The 18,168-nt window shown below is 35.9% G+C and overlaps 1 protein-coding gene across 1 annotated transcript; it reads right to left on the bottom strand.

The window, feature by feature from the left end:
- Positions 1 to 4,217: 4,217 nt before the first annotated feature.
- calcrlb (calcitonin receptor-like b) lies at positions 4,218 to 18,105 on the bottom strand. The gene is made up of 13 exons (XM_079882664.1): positions 17,954 to 18,105; positions 12,834 to 12,932; positions 12,265 to 12,412; positions 9,437 to 9,550; positions 9,215 to 9,327; positions 8,466 to 8,557; positions 8,244 to 8,370; positions 7,966 to 8,119; positions 7,788 to 7,848; positions 7,047 to 7,113; positions 5,990 to 6,208; positions 5,687 to 5,728; positions 4,218 to 5,583 (listed from the first exon to the last, which is right to left on the bottom strand). The coding sequence occupies exons 2-13, from the start codon at positions 12,882 to 12,884 to the stop codon at positions 5,359 to 5,361; spliced, it is 1,413 nt and encodes a 470-aa protein (XP_079738790.1). The 5' UTR covers positions 12,885 to 12,932; positions 17,954 to 18,105; the 3' UTR covers positions 4,218 to 5,358.
- Between the last annotated feature and the right edge of the window lie 63 nt (positions 18,106 to 18,168).

The following is an 18,168-nucleotide window of genomic DNA, read 5'->3' on the forward strand; positions in this document are numbered from 1 at the left end:
TTCTTTAATCAACTCTTAGTGAATAGATTACAAACAGCTAATTCTAATTGTATGTGGATTTTTACACTATAATTTTGCACTATAATTAAAGGAAACATTTTTAGTCATCTAAGACATGTTTGAAACAAAAGCTGCTCTAGATGGTAGATTGTGGTCACATTAGCAAAATGTTGGTGAAATTTTATGGGCAAAAAATGTCCATTGTCTATTTTCAATAGCTTAGTGATTTATGAAGCACAGCTCACACAGAAGTCACTTTCAAGCAAAACAGCTTTCTGTTGGTCAACACAATGAATTCGAGTTGAAAAAGATTTGATGTGGAGGCAAAGAACCGCCCGACGTGAATAAAAAATTACTTAAACTGCTTATACCATGGTTATTTGTCTGCACTGACAACTTAAAGCTGTTATTGATGTTTGCAGCGGAAGGCTAAAAAGGACGGTTTTCAGTTACGGCTTGTTAGATAGCATTCTGCCCGCTTTGAATCAGACACAGAGATAAAGTAGTGCGTAAGATTACATTTATTTTAATGATTGAATTATAGAATATATTTGAATTAATTATCAAGAGAGAGAGATGAGAGATGCAGGTGTGAATTACCTGTCTGTTCTCTCTCTATTAAAAAAAGAATCTGAGTTGAATTACTTCAAAACAAGCGATGTTACCCCCTCGTTGCTGAGAAATATAATGTAGTGATTAAGTCCCAAAGCTATTTTATTACTAAAAGTCACAGTTTGTGTGCTTCTGAATGTTTCTGTGTGTGTGCAGCGTGATTTTAGAGTGATGTATGTGTGTGTGCTTCAATGAAAACAGCGAGAGTGAAGTATGCATCTGTGTGCATTCAGTGCGTTAATATAGAATGGTGATTAAACTGACTTGGAAATACCTGAGCATTAAATGGTTTTATTGCACATCTTCCAGTCAATCAGAATTGTATATTCAGACTGGCATCGTGCACTTCCATAGAAGAAGTACAGGAGACAAAGATTCAGTTCACAAACACCCCAAAAGGTAATTGTTTATTCACTGAATGTTTACAACCTGAAACACAGGTATCAGGAGGCGTCTTAACTCCCCCCTCCCTTCTCTCCCTCTCTCTAGGCACGCACCTTGCCCCTCCCCCTAACTATCTCGGTGCAACTAAAAAGAGCTGTGAAGATTTCATTTGAATCATCAGGGCGGCACCAGGTCTCTCGCATCTTGACAGCTAACTTGCAAGATCCTCAGACTGGGTTTAATAAGAGCGATTCATCTCCCAGGAGCGGACAATCAAGTGGCGGATGCTCTGTCCAGGGATCTGCTACATCTGGGGGAATGGAGGCTTCACCCGGATGTAGTGCAGCTGAAAGCAGCGATACGACAAGAAAGAGGTGGATCTGTTTGTGTCAGAACTGACCACTTATTGCTGCTGGACGTCCAGCCCACTGGAATAGGATGCATTAACCCTTTGCTATGGGAGACATTACACCAAATGTTCCTTTTCAAATACAGGGTACATTTAGTAGCACCTCGATGGCCAGCCAGGCCATGCTTCCTCTTCTTCTGAATCTTTTGCAGGGCCAACCATGGCAGCCTCCTCTCTCAGCTGAACGAATGCCAAATTTGGCATCTGGATCCGGCTCGTCTAAAGCTTTGGGTCACGACATTTGGGTGCACTGTTAGTGGATTGTGAACTAGCAGTAATCAACACCATTGGCAATGCCAGGGCACACCAGCTTTATGCTGCTTGTTGGAGGATTTTTTCTTCTTGGTGTGAGGATCGAGGAATTGATCCAGTTCACTGTACTATACCGAAAATACTGAGTTTCCTACAACATCTACAAAGTGCCTTCTACCTTAAAAGTGTATGTTGCTGCTATATCTGCTCATCATGCTCCAGTTAATGGTTCTTCTTTGCGATCTCATAACCTTGTTGGTAGTTTTTTGAAGGGAGCAAGGAATCGAAAGCCTGTTCGTTTTACTCCTGTGTGGGACTTATACTTTAATTCCTTTGTGCACTACCATTTGAACCATTGGGTGTCCCTGTGATTGTCCTTGAAAGTGGCGTTTCTTCTGGCTGTTGCTTCCGCTAAACATGTCGGTGAGCTTCATGCCCTGTCAGTTAGTGAGTCATGCTTGCGCTGGTTACCGGAGTATTCAGGGGTCGTTCTTTGAACTAATTCGGCCTTTCTTCCCAAGGTCTTATTACCACAATTTGTGAGTCCATTAATCTGGCTGCCTTCCAACTGCCCTCTTCCCACTCTAATATCAATGGGAGAGTTAATCTTTCTGCCCTGTACGTACTTTAAAGTTCTACATAGAATCTACTGCTACTTTTAGACAGAAGGATCAATTATTTATCTGCTAGGGTCATGTGCGTAAAGGTGCGCATTAGTGCTCCACATTGTTAAGCAGGGTTTTCATTGTAATTTTGAAGATGATATTTTAACTTTTCCCTCAATGATTCATTTAAAATGATTCATTCACAAGTGAAAACATATTTTTAACTATTCTCTTGGAAATGGTTTGAGGCCCATTGCCTGCACTTGCTTCAGGTCCTTATGCGTGCAATTCCTCTGAGAGTAGAGCTGATGACAAGGGAGGGCCCTTCCCCCTGAGCCCCTACACCGCATATGGAACCAATGCAAACAATCACAGAACATCAATCTCTGCAAACTTTGATAACTGCAGATTTTACAGTATAACACACACACATTTAGAGAGAAAGTGAGCGAGAAGAGAGACCCCATAGTGTGTGGCAGCACCAAATCCGAGGCTTCTTCCTGTGCTGTTCCCCGAGGCAGAGACACATGTCAGCTGCACACTGTTTACTTCAGCAACTTTTTTTTCCACAGTGTGTGTGCATGCTTGTATGTGTGTATCAGTGAGGAAGTTGCACATCCTGTTGGAGCAGTCACATATCCCTTTGTGTAGTGACCTCCAACAGTATCTTTAGTAATCTGCTGCCTTTAACAGAACACATTTAAAAACAGTACTCCAGTGGGAAATGCGCTAACTATATAAAAGATTTACCTCAATAATATCTGTCACATTTGTAGAGGCATATGTGTTAATTATGACTGAAAAGCAGCTTTTCATAATTCTCTTATGTAAATGAATATGATTATTTATATAGGAAGTTGGAGAATAAACAGGAACAGAGCTGACTGACATAATCTAAATTTATCCAGTTATAGTAACTGACTACAGCAACAAGTGGATATTCATGCTGATCTATTCAGCAGGATACCTGAAAACTTTCATCAGAGTACATCTACAGTGACACAATGTTTTCAACATTCTTTTCAAAACAGTGATCAAAGAAGTACGTTTTTACAGATTTATACGTCTGAAATGTTCCAGGTGTCATTATGACTAACCAATATTATCATATCAGTTTTTTGTAAAACATCAGATTCAAACAAACAGTCTTGAACTGAACCTTTTTAATGTCTGAAAAGAAAGGAAAGCCCTACTGAAGCTTTAAATATTTTGGTAACACGTTACAATAAGATTTCTTTTGTTAACATTAGTTAATTAGTATGAACAAACAATGAACAATACTTCCCCAGCTAACAAAAATATGTTCCCATTAAGTTATGAAAATATTATTTCGGAATGTTCTCTGATCATTTAAAACAGACAGTTGTTTTAAATCTTTTTTTCCTTGGTTATGCGAACATTAAGAAAACATTCTTCAAACATTATTGGAATGTTACTTTTGAATCTTCTCTGAACATTATAAAACAACTAAGACAATCTAAAATGTTAGACAAACGTCCAACTAAAACATCAGAGGGAGATATGCTCCATGACCAATAATGTTTTTGTGCTAACATTTTGAGAACATTATGAAACCATACCAGATAACTTTGTACAAACATTGTATTAACATTTACTGGAAGAATATTTGTTCATAACTTTGAGACAACCTTGCCAGAACATTATCTAAAGTTCTGATAACTGGTCTAAAGCATTTGTTAATCTTAGTTAATGTTAATTTCAACATTTATTACAATTTATCGGTTAACAATAGTTATGCACTGTGAACTTACATGAACAAACAATGAATTGTATAAATGATGTAAAAAAAATATTTCGCTCATTCTTAGTCCATGTTAACTAATGCAATAACTAATGTTAATGAATGGGACCTTATTGTAATGTTTTTCCAATATTTCTATACACGTAGTACAACCATGCAAACATGCATAAGACACAGATGTAGAAATGCATTTACACCTCAAAATAGGAATGTTTATTTATCCAGCATGTGCACATAACATATTTTAAGAAACAACAGTTGAAAAAGCGCTAAACGCATCTGTATGTTCCAGACATAGAGACACTTAGAGACCTCATCTGTATGTAGATCTGCAGATCTCCAAAAACTGTAAACCCACAAGTGCTATGTAACTTGGCCTTGAAGAACAAGACTCACCTACACCAAGATTCATATGAACTACAGATAAATTAGTTTAAGAAAGATGTTTAGATGAATCAAAAGTGAATAAGATATCCTTGCTGAAAGGATGTGTCAGGCCAGCAGGAACTGACATGCTAGTCCAGACTGGTTTATCCTAATCTATCCAAGATCTGATAGTCTTTTAGCAGGGAAATGTATGTTTACAATGACTCTAGATTTTAATGACAGTAACTCTATTTTGTTTTGGTTTCTTTAAACAAATATTATATATATATATATACATATTCAAACTCAGTACTCCTAAGAGACAACAAAACATTTAGCATATATAGAATATATTGTCAATATTGCCCTGTATGTGGATTAAAATTTCACATAAAATTAATCTCATAACTGATAACAAGATGAAGTTCAGGATGAACAAAAAGAGCAGGACGAGGTCATCAGTATCTTCTGGAATCACATCCTAGTGATTTTGTGTCTTCCATTGTTTATTCCGTTCTTGTACTAGAGATTCTTTGAGCCAGAATAATCCATAGATCCATATATGTGACAACCATCATCCAATGAATCAGGGTGGCTCAACCTTCAATTAATCAACACAGTGCCATACAGAATAAAGCTTCATTAACGTATGTTCTTCAGGTCATAGAATATCCAACTTGACCTCCATTTCAATCAAAGAAATCAGAAAGACTGACCATGTGTGAGGTTCTCCATAGTGTTTCACTGGATCACCATGGAAAATGTTCACGTGACTTTAATATTCCAATTAAAATACAGTATATTCTCCAGTTTCCATCCATAAGCTGGAGATCAATGAAGCCTGTAGAGAAAAAGGAAAGGCTTCTTGGGGTTTACAGTCCAAAGTGTCCCGATATTTGTCCAGTAGGCACACATCTCAGTCAGTGGTGCTCTCCATGAGGCTGTTCTCCCAGAAGTCAAAGCGTTTCTCACATGTACAGGTTGTCTGATCGGAGAATGGTGGTCTCCAGATTGTGAAAACTCTTGCCGTTTAGAGTCTCCATGTGGCTGTCGATGCTGTAACATCTATGGACTTCTGTCATGGAGGAGGCCGTGTAGGATGCGGAACGCAGGTGGTCTGTGATCGGAAATGTGCTGCCAAACTGCATGCGGTAGCGGTACTGGCTCCAGTGCCTTCGCAAAACACCTTGCACCTAAACAAACAAAAGAGAAGAATATATGAAGTATAATGCCAAATATCTTTATGCTTTGAGGAAAACATTGCATTGAAATTGTAGGGGGGAAAAAACGGCTTACCTCGCTATTGAAAAAGCAAAATATAGTGGCAACCAAAAGGCCCTGTGGGGGGAAAAATATATTTTATAGTCCTCAGTTACAGAATATTTCTAGCGTAAACCAATGTGTATGTGTTCCACTTAAATAGAAAATGAACAGAATAATTATTAGTGTATTAATTAATTAATAAATAGGTAAAGGTATCACTTTTTACATAGAAACAAATACATTTAGATAGATTAATTAATGTGTAAGGCACCAATACGTTATTAACTGATAAATCATTTTAAATTTGATCCCTTGCCTGATGTCGACAACACCTACCTGGTAATGCAATAGTATGTTCATTGTGTGCAAAAATATCTCGGAGGCGAGCCGTCCGTTGGGTTTGTAGGGCAGCAGTAAATACTGAATGCCCAGCAGAGGTACAAGGATTAAAGTGGCCCTGACGGCCCTCATGTACAGACTGGATTCAGCCTGGTGGGTCACCTTCAGCTTTGTGATCAACACTCTCACAATGTTTAAAAGGAAGAAGAGGTTAACCTAAGGACAACAAGCAGAGAAAAGAGCAACTATGAAGAGAGAGAAACATAATTGCAGTACCTCAAAAAGTATTTTGGCCACACTGTACATTCTATCATGGATTCAAAGCAGAATTCTAAAGTTTGGATTATGTTATAGTCTGTCATAATACCTGTAAATTGTCATATAAAGAGCCAAAGATATAAAAAAACATTATGTGCCAGAGAAACAGGCGCATTCATCTTTAGAATTGTGTGTTTGAACTTCCATTTGGTGGTAGCTCTGTTTATTTCTATATCACTGCTGTTGAAGAGTAATTAGCTGGTGAAGTGGATTTACTTGTTGTAGAGTTAACGAAAGTTGTCATGAGCGGTGTAATGTTTGAAGCGGATGTCAAGTAGACCTGGAATATTTAAAAACGAGCGGTTTATAAGGTCTATAACCATATATATTTAAGATTGGTGGTGGACCAAATAGTTTGAAAATTGGTCATTGACCCAGTCTATATTCATCATCAAGTACCATTCTGAATGTATAAATGGCCCTGTAAACAGCAATAACAGTTTATAATGACACAAAATCAGCTTTAAACTGGCAATTCCAGCATTGCAGAAGTCAGTCCAAGCATTTTATGGGCTGTATAATAATATATCACATTATGAGCCCAACAAAAACAACAAAGAGAACGGGGCACTTTGATTAAAAATGGCCGAATGCCAGAGCGTAAGTTGATTTTTTGAAACAAGATCATGCAGATACACACACATTGGCAAGGGTGAGTAGAAGATAAACAAGAGAGATAAAGTGTGAGAAAACAAATTAGAGAAAGAACGCAAGAATAAAAAGAAATCAGACTTACCAACAGGGCTGCACAGATGGGCCCATGAATAATGTAGAGCAGAGAAGTGTTCGAGCTTATCCAACAGCTGTGGACAAAAGTGTGAGAAAAGTTCAGAAAGCAGAACCAATGAAAGCATGAATACTTCATTAAATGTTCAGTGACATCATTGCTATGATTTCACAAGATGTTCTACAGAGCCTCTGCCTGGTCAGTGTATTCCTGACAGAAGATGGGATGGGATGATGGGAAGTCTAGAAAATTCAGCTTTGCCATGACAGTAATAAATTACATTTTTAGTTATTTTATATTGTAATATTATTTCACAGCTTTACTATTTTTTTCCCATCAAATTAAAGCAGCCTTGGTGAGCACAAGATACTTATTTCAAAAACACCCCAAAATCTAAATTATTCCAAACTTTTGAGGGGTAGTATATATATAAACACACACACACACAGACATACTTATACTGTATATGTAACTTTAAATAACATATGCATTCTATATGATAAAAAAAATGATGGTAATATAAAAAAAATAGTACTGTTGCTCAGTATAAAACTACAACCACTTATAAAGGGGGAGGGATGCTTCCTCAAAAGAAATGTTAAAGGGATAGTTCACCCAAAAAAAGCAAATGATGACAGAATGTTCATTTTTGGGTGAACTAGCCCTTTAATGGAATCACTATGGAACCAGAATCATTAAGCAAGATCAGAATTGTTACATTTCTTGTCATGTCTTTTGGATTTAACTCACCTGTCATTGTAGTAATAACTTCGGGACACTGCATGTATAAGTGCAGGTATTAACGGGAAGCCTGGAAAACATTTGAAAAGGATACAATTATTAAAAATGTTAATGAAACAGCAACATTGATCAAACAGAAATCCAGTTTATTTTGGTGCATTTTGGGAAGTTGATTAAAGAAACATACCCCATCCTAGAAGGTAATACCACATGAGTTGCTGTTTCTCAGCAAACACTGCCACCACAATGAGGGTGTGTAGGTAGATCCCTTCACACAACATCCAGAAATAGTTACAACCCAGGAGATAATGATGAATAAACACGGACAGTTTACAGCTCACCTGGGAGAAAACACATCAATATGTGTTAATATGGCCCCGTTCACTTTCTTGATACACGTTCCTGGTCATATTGTGCATGACATGAAAGCCTACTATTCTTATTCTTATTATTTTGTACACTTACTGGATTGGCTTGGGTTAATTCTTGGTTGTTTGCAACACAAGTGAAAAAGATGATGGTTATAACCGAGTTCAGCACAAAGGAGAAGAAGAGATTCTTGTGTAGAGTTATCCTTTGGCAACTTAAGCTCCTGAGTGGGAAAAAAACAGCAAACTATATTAGACTGGGTGAAAAGGGAGGTACGTTTTTATGATATGGCAATCAGATTTTTTTCATGTGACTTACTTAAAATAGAAAAATATCCCCAGGGAAGTAAACAAAGATATCAGCGACAATCCATGACCAATCAAAACCAAATAGTAAAGATTAAATGCGCTCTAAAAAAAAAAAAAAAGAAAAAGAAAAGTTACATATACAAAATTTACCATTCAATATGAGCAAGAGAAAAAAAATTACACTACCAGTCAAAAGTGAAAATTCAGCTTTAAATATGACCGTTATTTTAAATTGTAATAATGTTTCACAGTATTACTGTTTTTTTTTTGTTTTTTGTTTTTTCATCAAATAAATGCAGCCTTTGTGAGCATAGGAGACTTCTTTCAAAAACACACAAAAAATCTGAAGACTTGTAACACTTTACACGGATATCCATGGAATCCGAGAGTTTGACAACGACAAGTCAGTATTCCACACTTTTAATGACAGATACACAGGCAACACACTCCTCATACATGAGGGATTGTCTCTTTTTAAGCATTACAAATAAAAGAAAGAACAAAATTATAATCAACAGGTAGAGCAGACTTATCGTCAACCACTTTTCCCTGCACGCACATTCATATTTTAATAATATTTCACAATATTGCTGTTTTTGCTGTTCTTTAATCGAATAAATAGCTTTGTTGAGGATAAGAGACTAAGAAAAATCTGAATTATTCCAAACTTTTGACCGGTAGTGTGTGTAAAGCAGAAGTGTGTGAATTATGAAGATAGAACGGACAACTGGGGTCTCCAGAACACAATGTAAAGCTCACCCTTTTGTGATCATTAGACTTGTGCTTACAGTCTGTGTAATTCGTCCATGTTTTGTTACTCTCTGGGTGAATGAACCAATGGCCTGAATCAGTACAAATCTTCGTCGCCATTTCTGTTAAAGAACAATTTGTTAATCAGTTAGTCAGGCTTTGAATAACACGCTTATGTATAAGAAGTAACCTTTATTCAACGGCAAGATAAAAATCTTACGTGGGACTCACCTGAGGTATCAAAGTCAGTATAGTAGCCTGGACAGTGCTGGGCTGAAGTGAATCCTGCGTTCATATCCTCCCAGCACAGCCATCCATCCCAAGTCCGTTTACACATAGAACCATCTGCAATAGAGTCATTTGCAGTTATTAATAAATTCATAGTTGGAATCTAAATCATGTGGTATTGGTTTTAAGACTTCTTAACCCTTTATCGGGCGAGGAACCATATTTGGTAACTTAATCGCGCATTCAAACTGAGTCTCCCCTGCCTGTTTGCGTTGTCATATGAGCGCATAGATTTCTCCTAGCCAATCAGCGAAGATCAGGCTACGTCACTGATAGTCACATGATGGCATCTGACCAATCAGAAGTTGCGCGGACCATTTCAAACTTCAGTGTCGTTCCGGATATTGGAAAGTGAGGTTATGCGCTACTACCTACTCCCACATCAGCGCTAATAACTTCAAAACAAAAAATTGTGAGTTGATGAAACTCACACATTCTATGGTTGAATAGTTGTGCAACATGTTGAGATAGGTGTTGTTTGCATAGATTTCTTGAAAGTATTGACATTTGTGGCATGAAAAATGGTGAGACCATATTTGATCATACGCCCTGTTCAGGTAAGATTAGAGAATGTCCATATTTAGACATACGCCCTATGCGTATAGAAAAGCCGTACTAGGGTATTTTTTCTACAAATAATGCATTATAACCACAGTCTATGATTATAACGTAGGACAATAGTATTTACTAGTGCATTGGATGTTATCACAGGTTTGAATAACATTATAAAGTGATCCAGTGGGAAACGTAACACATTTATAGACATTTTATATTGCCATAGATATTGAAATATGTGTGGTTTTGGTCAGTTTTATGACCTTTATAACAGTTTTTAATACTTATAATGATATTTTGCACTTCTTATTATATATTTACCCTTTATGTGTAAGTTTTATGCCCTTGAAACAGTTTTTATCATAGTTAAATGCCATGTATTGGTGTTTTTTTTTTACTGTGAGACTTATTACTGCTAAAATAAGTGGTACCACCAGTACTTGACCATACCAAAGATCAGTAGTACAGATCTTTTATAAATGTATACATTTATTTATAACATTTATAAATGCACAAATGTGCATTTATAAAATATGAATCATATTAGATGTTCTTAGGAGCACAAACCATAAATGAATACCCTATTCATTAATTTAATGAATGTTCCTAATAATAATTTAATTTAAAATGTTCCTAATAATAATTTAAAATGTTACTAAATAAATATTTTTATGTTTGTAACAAGTTTATGTGTTTTTATTATATTTTTATATATACACTTTTTAAGGGAAAAACATTACCCTAGACTGGCGAGGAACCATATATGGTAACTTCATTGCCCTTGATTTCCAACCTAAAAAAGTATTTTTTTTTAAAAACTCACAAATGTTTAGAAGTCTTATAATATCCTCCAATAACACTCTATGATTGAAATTTAGAATTTCCAAGTATTTCAATGAGTGCCCTATAAAGGGTTAAAGTCACCATGAAATCAAGATTGACAAATCTTATTTTTATTGCAGTTTTTTAATTTTATTAAAAAAATGTTTTGCCCTTAATCGTATTCCTTAATCAAAATAGCTTCCCCTCCCTCTTGTAGCGACATTATTGCATCTTCTCTGATAATGTGTTTACTGGTGTGAAGGTGGGACAACCACCAATCATTTCCTAGTGGACAAAATCAAGTCCCGCCCCACATTGTTTGAGAAGCTGTTTCATATGTGTCACAATAGGGAAGAAAACACTAATCACAACTTCCGTTTCATGCCGACTTTAAGACCACATAAAATATCTTGGCAGGGTCTTAGTATTTGGTGTCTGGTTCTTGTCTTCTCAAACAAGACTGCAGTAGAATAAAAAAATAAAAAAATAAAATAAGACTACAGACACTAAACCCCCCCCAATAATATCAATAATACATGTATCTTTCTAGTGAGTTTTTTCACATGGAAAGAAGCTAAATGCACAATACAAATGTATTAAAATGTTTCTATTATAATATTAGGTTAAAAAAATGTGTAGAGAAAAGATACACTGTAAACTTATCACAAAGTAAAACTATTTTACAAATAATAGTTTAATCATTTGTTTTGGCTTAGTACAGTGATGATATAAATGACTGTGACTGAAGTTTGCAAAAAAACGGTGCGAAAAAGAAGGTGCCATTTTTTTACACACAAAATCTATATGTGCCATTATATTTTAGGAAGGTCTTTCCGTTCCAACTAGATCGTCAGTTTTCGGGGTCCTTGCCAAAAAGCTTTTACCATCTGTCATGGAACATCCTCCTCCCCTTGTGTCAAGCTTCATCTGTCGTCCTTCAACTGTAACTTGTGTCTCATACACAGCAATGAACCACAGAATGTTTCCATTCAATCATCCTTTCACATAAGAGCTTTCCCGTAATTTTCAGGATGATGTGACAAAACATCATGCGGTTTAAGTCCCCTAATGTTCTTACGAGCATCCAAGTCAGAGATAAAATAAACCTCCCTTTTTCAGTGGAATTCCACAACTGCCATGACTAGCAGGCCTTTGCTCAAGTACAATGGCAAAAGTCTTGATAAAAAAAAATCATTATAAAAACCAAACTGTTAGGTAGACAAAACCTACATGAACGCTTTCAAACGTCTTGTTTAAAAGGTTAAATGGGCTTAACTTAAAGATGCTGATCTGAGATTCTGAATATTGTTCTAGATCCAACAAACGTTATGTCTGAGCATAGTTTATAGCCATTGCTTATAGTCAAGAATCTTTGTAAAATAAGAACTTCTCACCTGTTTTGTTGTGATTCGTGTCTTTCATAATCTTCTGGAAACATTCAAACTGGGCGTTCAAAATATTGTGGCGAGAGAAGTCTAAATCATGGGGACTCTTTTGTGCCGTACCTCCAGTGTTGTTCTCTGAGAGGACCACCACAAAAAACTGTTGAAAAATATGAAGAAAAGAGATGACAATGACAGTAGCTGATGAACAATAGAGAATGGCAGATACATAAACCTTAATTCTTGCTTTTGTTATACTTAAAGGGATTAAAATGAAAGGTTGTCATCATTTACTCACCCTCAAGTTGTTCTTCTGAAGTTCTTTGAACATAAGGAAAGAAAATTTGAAGAATGTTGGGAACCAAACAGTTGCTGGTCACCAGGGACATCCATATTATATTTAAAAAATTACTACGGAAGTCAATGGGGACCAGAAACTGCCCACATTCTTCAAAATATCTTCTTTTGTGTTCAGCACAAGAAAGAAATTAATACAAGTTTAGAACAACTTGAGGGTTCCCTTATAAAATGATATAAACCTGTACATAACGTTTATAAAACATTGTTTATGACAAACATACCTCAGAGGTTGCCAACAGTAAGAGAAATGAGGTAATCCAGCATCCAAACATGGTTCCACTGTTTGGCTTTTGTGTATCCAAATGATCTGAATGCTTCAGCTGAAAGCAAACAGAGAATATTATACAGTACATCCAAAAAATAGAGTTATGGACAGACACTTTGCTAGCAGATTTAGGTTATTTCTAGGGGTGTAACAATATATCGTGTCACAATATATCGCAATACAAAACTGCAACATTATGTATCGTGAATGGTGACAATATGTATTGTGTATAGTTCACCCAAAATTTGACAAAAATTCAAGTTTTCAGAGTTTTAGTGTCAGTACTACATTAAACCACTATATGTTGAATATAAAAGTATAATAATACAATGGGGCAATATTTGTGGCTCCTGACAATGCCAAATGTTACAAGTAAAAAGGCCTACATTATTTTAAATGTACTGTATCTAGTCAGTGAAAGAGTGCAAGCATATTTGTCTAAAATAATTATGTTTTTTCAGCTTCAGAATCATGAATCATGGAGTCACCATTGTCCTGTGCATTGGGTTACCAGCACCAAGTCAAAACATATTCAATTCCACCCCAATGTAAAATCAAATTTAGCATTTTAAACAATGGTAAATTTTTTTGTGTTTGGACATTTGCAATTGGAGTATTGCAATAATATTGTATCGTGAGTTCAGTATCGTGATATGTATCGAATCGTGGCATGAAGGTATCGTTACACCTCTTAACCAAACAAAGAGTATAGAAGGTGAGCCAAAATAAAAACAAAATTAGAGATTTCCCAAAAGAATTTCTGTTGGTAAATTTTCATTTCCATGAAAACAAGCCATTAGAGCCAGGTGAACTGTCGACCCATTCCGCTCCCAGGAGTGCAGTAATAGCACTGTTGTTAAGTTGGAGAAGGGGGGCGGAATCAAAGTCTGCTTTACATAAAAGTTCAGTCCATCAGGAGGCCGATAATCACCACAAAAGGCAAGGCGGCATCATTAAACATACATTACACGGTTCACCATGGCTGTTTTGGCTTGCTCGATACAGATAACATCACAAATCAGCTTCAAAGCTTAGGAAGATCTATTATAGCCACAATAAAGTTGCTCGCAAACAGAATTTACTATTTTTACATGCTAATATTTTATGACATCCTGGACTACAGTCTGATTATACACAACCCCGGTTTATTCTTTTTATGGTGTTCCATGTGGAACTATCAGAGCATTCCAAAACATCTTTAACATCTGCCTTGATTCTGCTGTTATTTCCTTTTTAAATTAATACCTGTCGGTATGGCCATGGCCAAGGGGCTGAAACGTCATGTGATTCTTTTGTTCGGCCTCCAAACATTTCCTGCTTGGATGAGGACCCGAAACCACATGACTAGACTCATATGTGGAAAATTATCCATTTGGATTTTTCTTTAGTCTTGAAAATGAACATGCTTCCCAGAAGTCCAGACAAAGTGAATTAACGTACGTGTGTTTTTTTTTTATAACTTCCATTTGGATAGAAAACATTTCTTGACGCAAAATGGCAATTATCGTTTCTTTTGAAGAAATTTCTGTGCAAGACTTTTTGTCTCACTACTGTAATGATACCAATATATGAATTCATAAATAATACTAAATGTATTATACTGTATAAGGAGTTCACCTTGCTTTATCTGTTTTAATAACATGAAACTGCATTAAATGAGGAAGAATTAATCTGCCCTTTATGATGCACTTTAGAGAGATGTATGTTCTGCTCTGGACTGACAAGTAATAAATAAATAATAGTGTTTTAATTTTCATTTCACTAATTAATTTGTTATTTGTTCCTGATATGGCAGATCGGATGATGCAGCATAATTAAGAGAAAATAAGTTCTTAATAGGGAGAAAGTTTAACCACACTTGAATTATACACTGCAATAAAAACTAAAAATGCAAACAAATTAAAGAGCTTTTCTCAGATCCAAGTTCACTTTTTAACCAACTCAATTTGACACAGGTGTCTAAGCAGTGTTACCACATAAACTGTGAACAAGTTCTATTAAGTTTGACAACCTATTTTTTTTTTATTTTGAACCACATATCTATTATTTTTTCATTTAAAGCAAACATCTTTTTGTTTTGTTTAAAATGCACTTGGTTAGATGTAATCTACTCTAAATGCAGTGACTGCCTGTCATAAATTTTTTACTGTGGCTGAAGTCACCAAATGTTTTTGGTGGGACACCGTACGCCTTGTTTTCTGTCCAGAATGAGAGCTATAACAAATTACTCCTCCAGAAATTTGTTTTCTGTAAAATGACTAAGACTTTCTGTCTGAATTAGTAGGTCAGAGTCTGTAGATTATTTCATTCAGAAAAGCGCACAAGTCAAGACTGTTGTAGTTCAAAGCTTAATGAATGTCTCTATTAAGAGTGTAAACATTGAGATACTTTCAGTATTGCTTGATTTGAAAATCCCAGCCAGCTCAACATAATCTTGGCACAAACAATGGCATGAGTTTGGGGCCGGACCTTTCTCCAGTCACCCAGTGTTCGGGAAACCTGTTTGAAAACAGTAGTCAACTGCGTCATTTGTAATCCTAACATCATGATCACTGTTCTTCAGTGTGTGTCCAATTGTTTCTAGTTCAGCCAATTTGGTGCCTGTTCTATTTGCAGAAAATATTTGTCTATTTAGCTATTTAAGTGTTTTTGGGTCATCAGCGTTGACCCTGACAGATCCACTCTCAGTCCTTCATTCCAGATTATCAGGCAGCCATTTAGTGAGAACTACATATTTGTACACTCTTAAAAATTAAGGTTCTTCACTGGCATAAATGGTTCCATAAAGAACCTTTAACATCCATGGAACCTTTCCATTGCACAAAATGGTTCTTTGTAGAGGAAAAAGGTTCTTTAGATTATTAAAATGTTCTTTATACTAAGAAAACATGGTTCTTTAAAGGTTCTTTGGGGAACCTGAAATGGTTCTTCAATGGCATTGCTGTGAAAACCCCCTTTTGGAACCTTTTTTTTAGAGTGTACTGCGCAAAATTAATTAGTCATTTCACTGGACAGTTTATTTGCACCTACAATCTTGATAAACATATTATTCGTCAGCTGCCCATATACAAAGATATCAGAGCGGTAACATTGTCTTTCTACACTGAATACTTTGAGAACCAAAGCTCAGAAGGAAATGTAGAGGTTATAGTGAGGTTTCTTCATTAACTTCGATCAACATATGTAAAAGGCTGATGACTGTCTGTGGAACTATGAAATAGTAGCCGCATCTATTAAGTGTGCCTTGATAAATAACATTTCTTAATCGGCTGAACGTTCTCTTGACGTTTTCTTTCACAATAAACCGCTGTTCATCTACTTTAAAAATACAGTGACATGATGAAAGAAATACAAAAACAGACCATAAAACTACTTAATAAAACTTTAAGAGAGGAAAAACAGCAATAAATCTTGTACCATTCAGGTGTTGGCAGTACAGGCATAAATCACATGTCATTCCAAAAGGAATGTGAAAATAAAGTGTTTTCCTAGACATTTTGGATGATTGGATGACCCCAGAACTTGGTGAAAAAACAGAGGGCCGAAACATGATAACTTTTTGCCCTTCCTGTAAAGCTAAAGGAGTGGTTTATAGATGTGACATTCCCAGAAACCCCTCTCTCTCATACCCAAACCCTCGATTCCCTCCCTCACTTTCTCTCTACTGGGCCTGGTCACAAAAAGCCACCCTCCAGACCTTCAATCAGGAAGCACAATGACAGTTAGTTTAACTCATGTCCGTTTAGGATACACCCATGGATATAACACACAATTTTTCCACTCTTCACTTATATGGATTGGATTTATCTTAAAATGACACAGCACAAAGTGGTATTAAGCAGAAATGATGTGTATATTAACTTTGGCTAAATTCAAATAGTTATAATTTGACTAAAATCATTCAGTCATTTCTAAAGAAATTTCAATATAGCTGGAATCGCAAGCCTTTTTAAAAAGGTTTGCCATAAACTTAATTTGCGCATTCCACGTTAACATCATAATAACAAACAATAAAATCCTTAAAATGTAATATAAATTGTGTAAGCAATAAACATTTATATCTATATAACAGTTATACTGTATGTCAAATCTTAATATAAGTCAAAATATTATGAATGGTCAAAACCCTCCAACACAAGTCCAGTGAAAATATGTTACACTATTATGATTTTTCTTAAAACTGGTCTTCTTTAAAACTTGTGCTCACAGTATTTATTTATACTTATTATGTTTTAATCAAGTGTTCGAGATATTAATTATTCAGAACACAGCAACAAACTTTAATTTTCAATTAAAAGACATCAAAGTTAATTAGTGGCCAGCTGATAGGGTTTTATTTTTTTATTTTTTGGTGGCAGATGGTGGCATTTAGGGTGTCACCGGGACTGTAATTCTGACAATTATAGTTTAATAGCAGCAAATAATTGCCCAATTTAAATAAACACACACAGAGACAAAGCTGTCGGTAGTTAATTGTCCAGTCTGGCACAATTAATCAGCACTGCCGATGATAACCTTAAAATGGCCAAGGCTATTGATTATTTTGACAGAATAACCGATAAATCAGTCTGCCACTACTGTTAGTATTTTGAAAATGGCAGTTTTATTGTTGTATAATGTTTAAATGTTATTGCAAATGTTATCACTCTGAACACTGATGAATGTACAATTTAAACATTTTATTGAAATTAAGATAATTTACCAAACTGTCAGTCTTGACTAGAAAAAGGTGATTTCGTCTAAACTGGTGGGCTATACCTGAACTTTTCAAGCTTTAAAAGGTTCCTCAATAACAAGCAAATTAATAAACCATGCAATTTAGAGTGATTCACTACCCTAACATCTGGCTGTCAGCGTAATGAATGTAATGAAACAGAGTTTAATTAGTTCAAAAAAATTATTTAAATAAGTTTTCTATTTCAGTTCTGAGCAATGGCATCAGGATGTACTAAAGGTTGCGCAAGTGCGCAATGAGTTTATTTAGAAAACATGAAAAGGGAATAAGCGTCGTAAGAGTAGCCGAAATCTACATGTTGACATGTGTTAATTAATAAATTAATAAATTCTCGCTCTTACCTTGTTTGATCGGTCCTCCGTTGTCCGCTGTGGCAGTGTGTAGTGTGTACTGGGAGATGTTCTCGGTGATGAGTTGAGGCCCCTGAAGCAGCAAAGGAGTGTGTGTAACGGGTTTCCTGTGACATCACACAGCTCATCTGAGTGTCCCGTTACACTGCAAACGAGTGAGGGAGCGTTCTAGTTTTGTCGCGTCGCCAGCTTCGCTGATACAATGT

Source organism: Squalius cephalus (genome assembly GCF_949319135.1).
Source record: "Squalius cephalus genome assembly, chromosome: 10".
Classification (NCBI taxonomy): Eukaryota; Metazoa; Chordata; class Actinopteri; order Cypriniformes; family Leuciscidae; genus Squalius; species Squalius cephalus.

What these genes read in the sequence shown, in the direction of transcription:
- calcrlb (XM_079882664.1), bottom strand. Translation starts at nt 12,884, where the DNA reads ATGTTTGGATGCTGGATTACCTCATTTCTCTTACTGTTGGCAACCTCT. An exon ending in TACTGACTTTGATACCTCAG is followed by an intron (nt 9,328 to 9,436) that starts GTGAGTCCCACG and finishes GTTCTTTAACAG; the next exon opens with AAATGGCGACGAAGATTTGT. An exon ending in GGGATATTTTTCTATTTTAA is followed by an intron (nt 8,371 to 8,465) that starts GTAAGTCACATG and finishes TTTCCCACTCAG; the next exon opens with GAGCTTAAGTTGCCAAAGGA.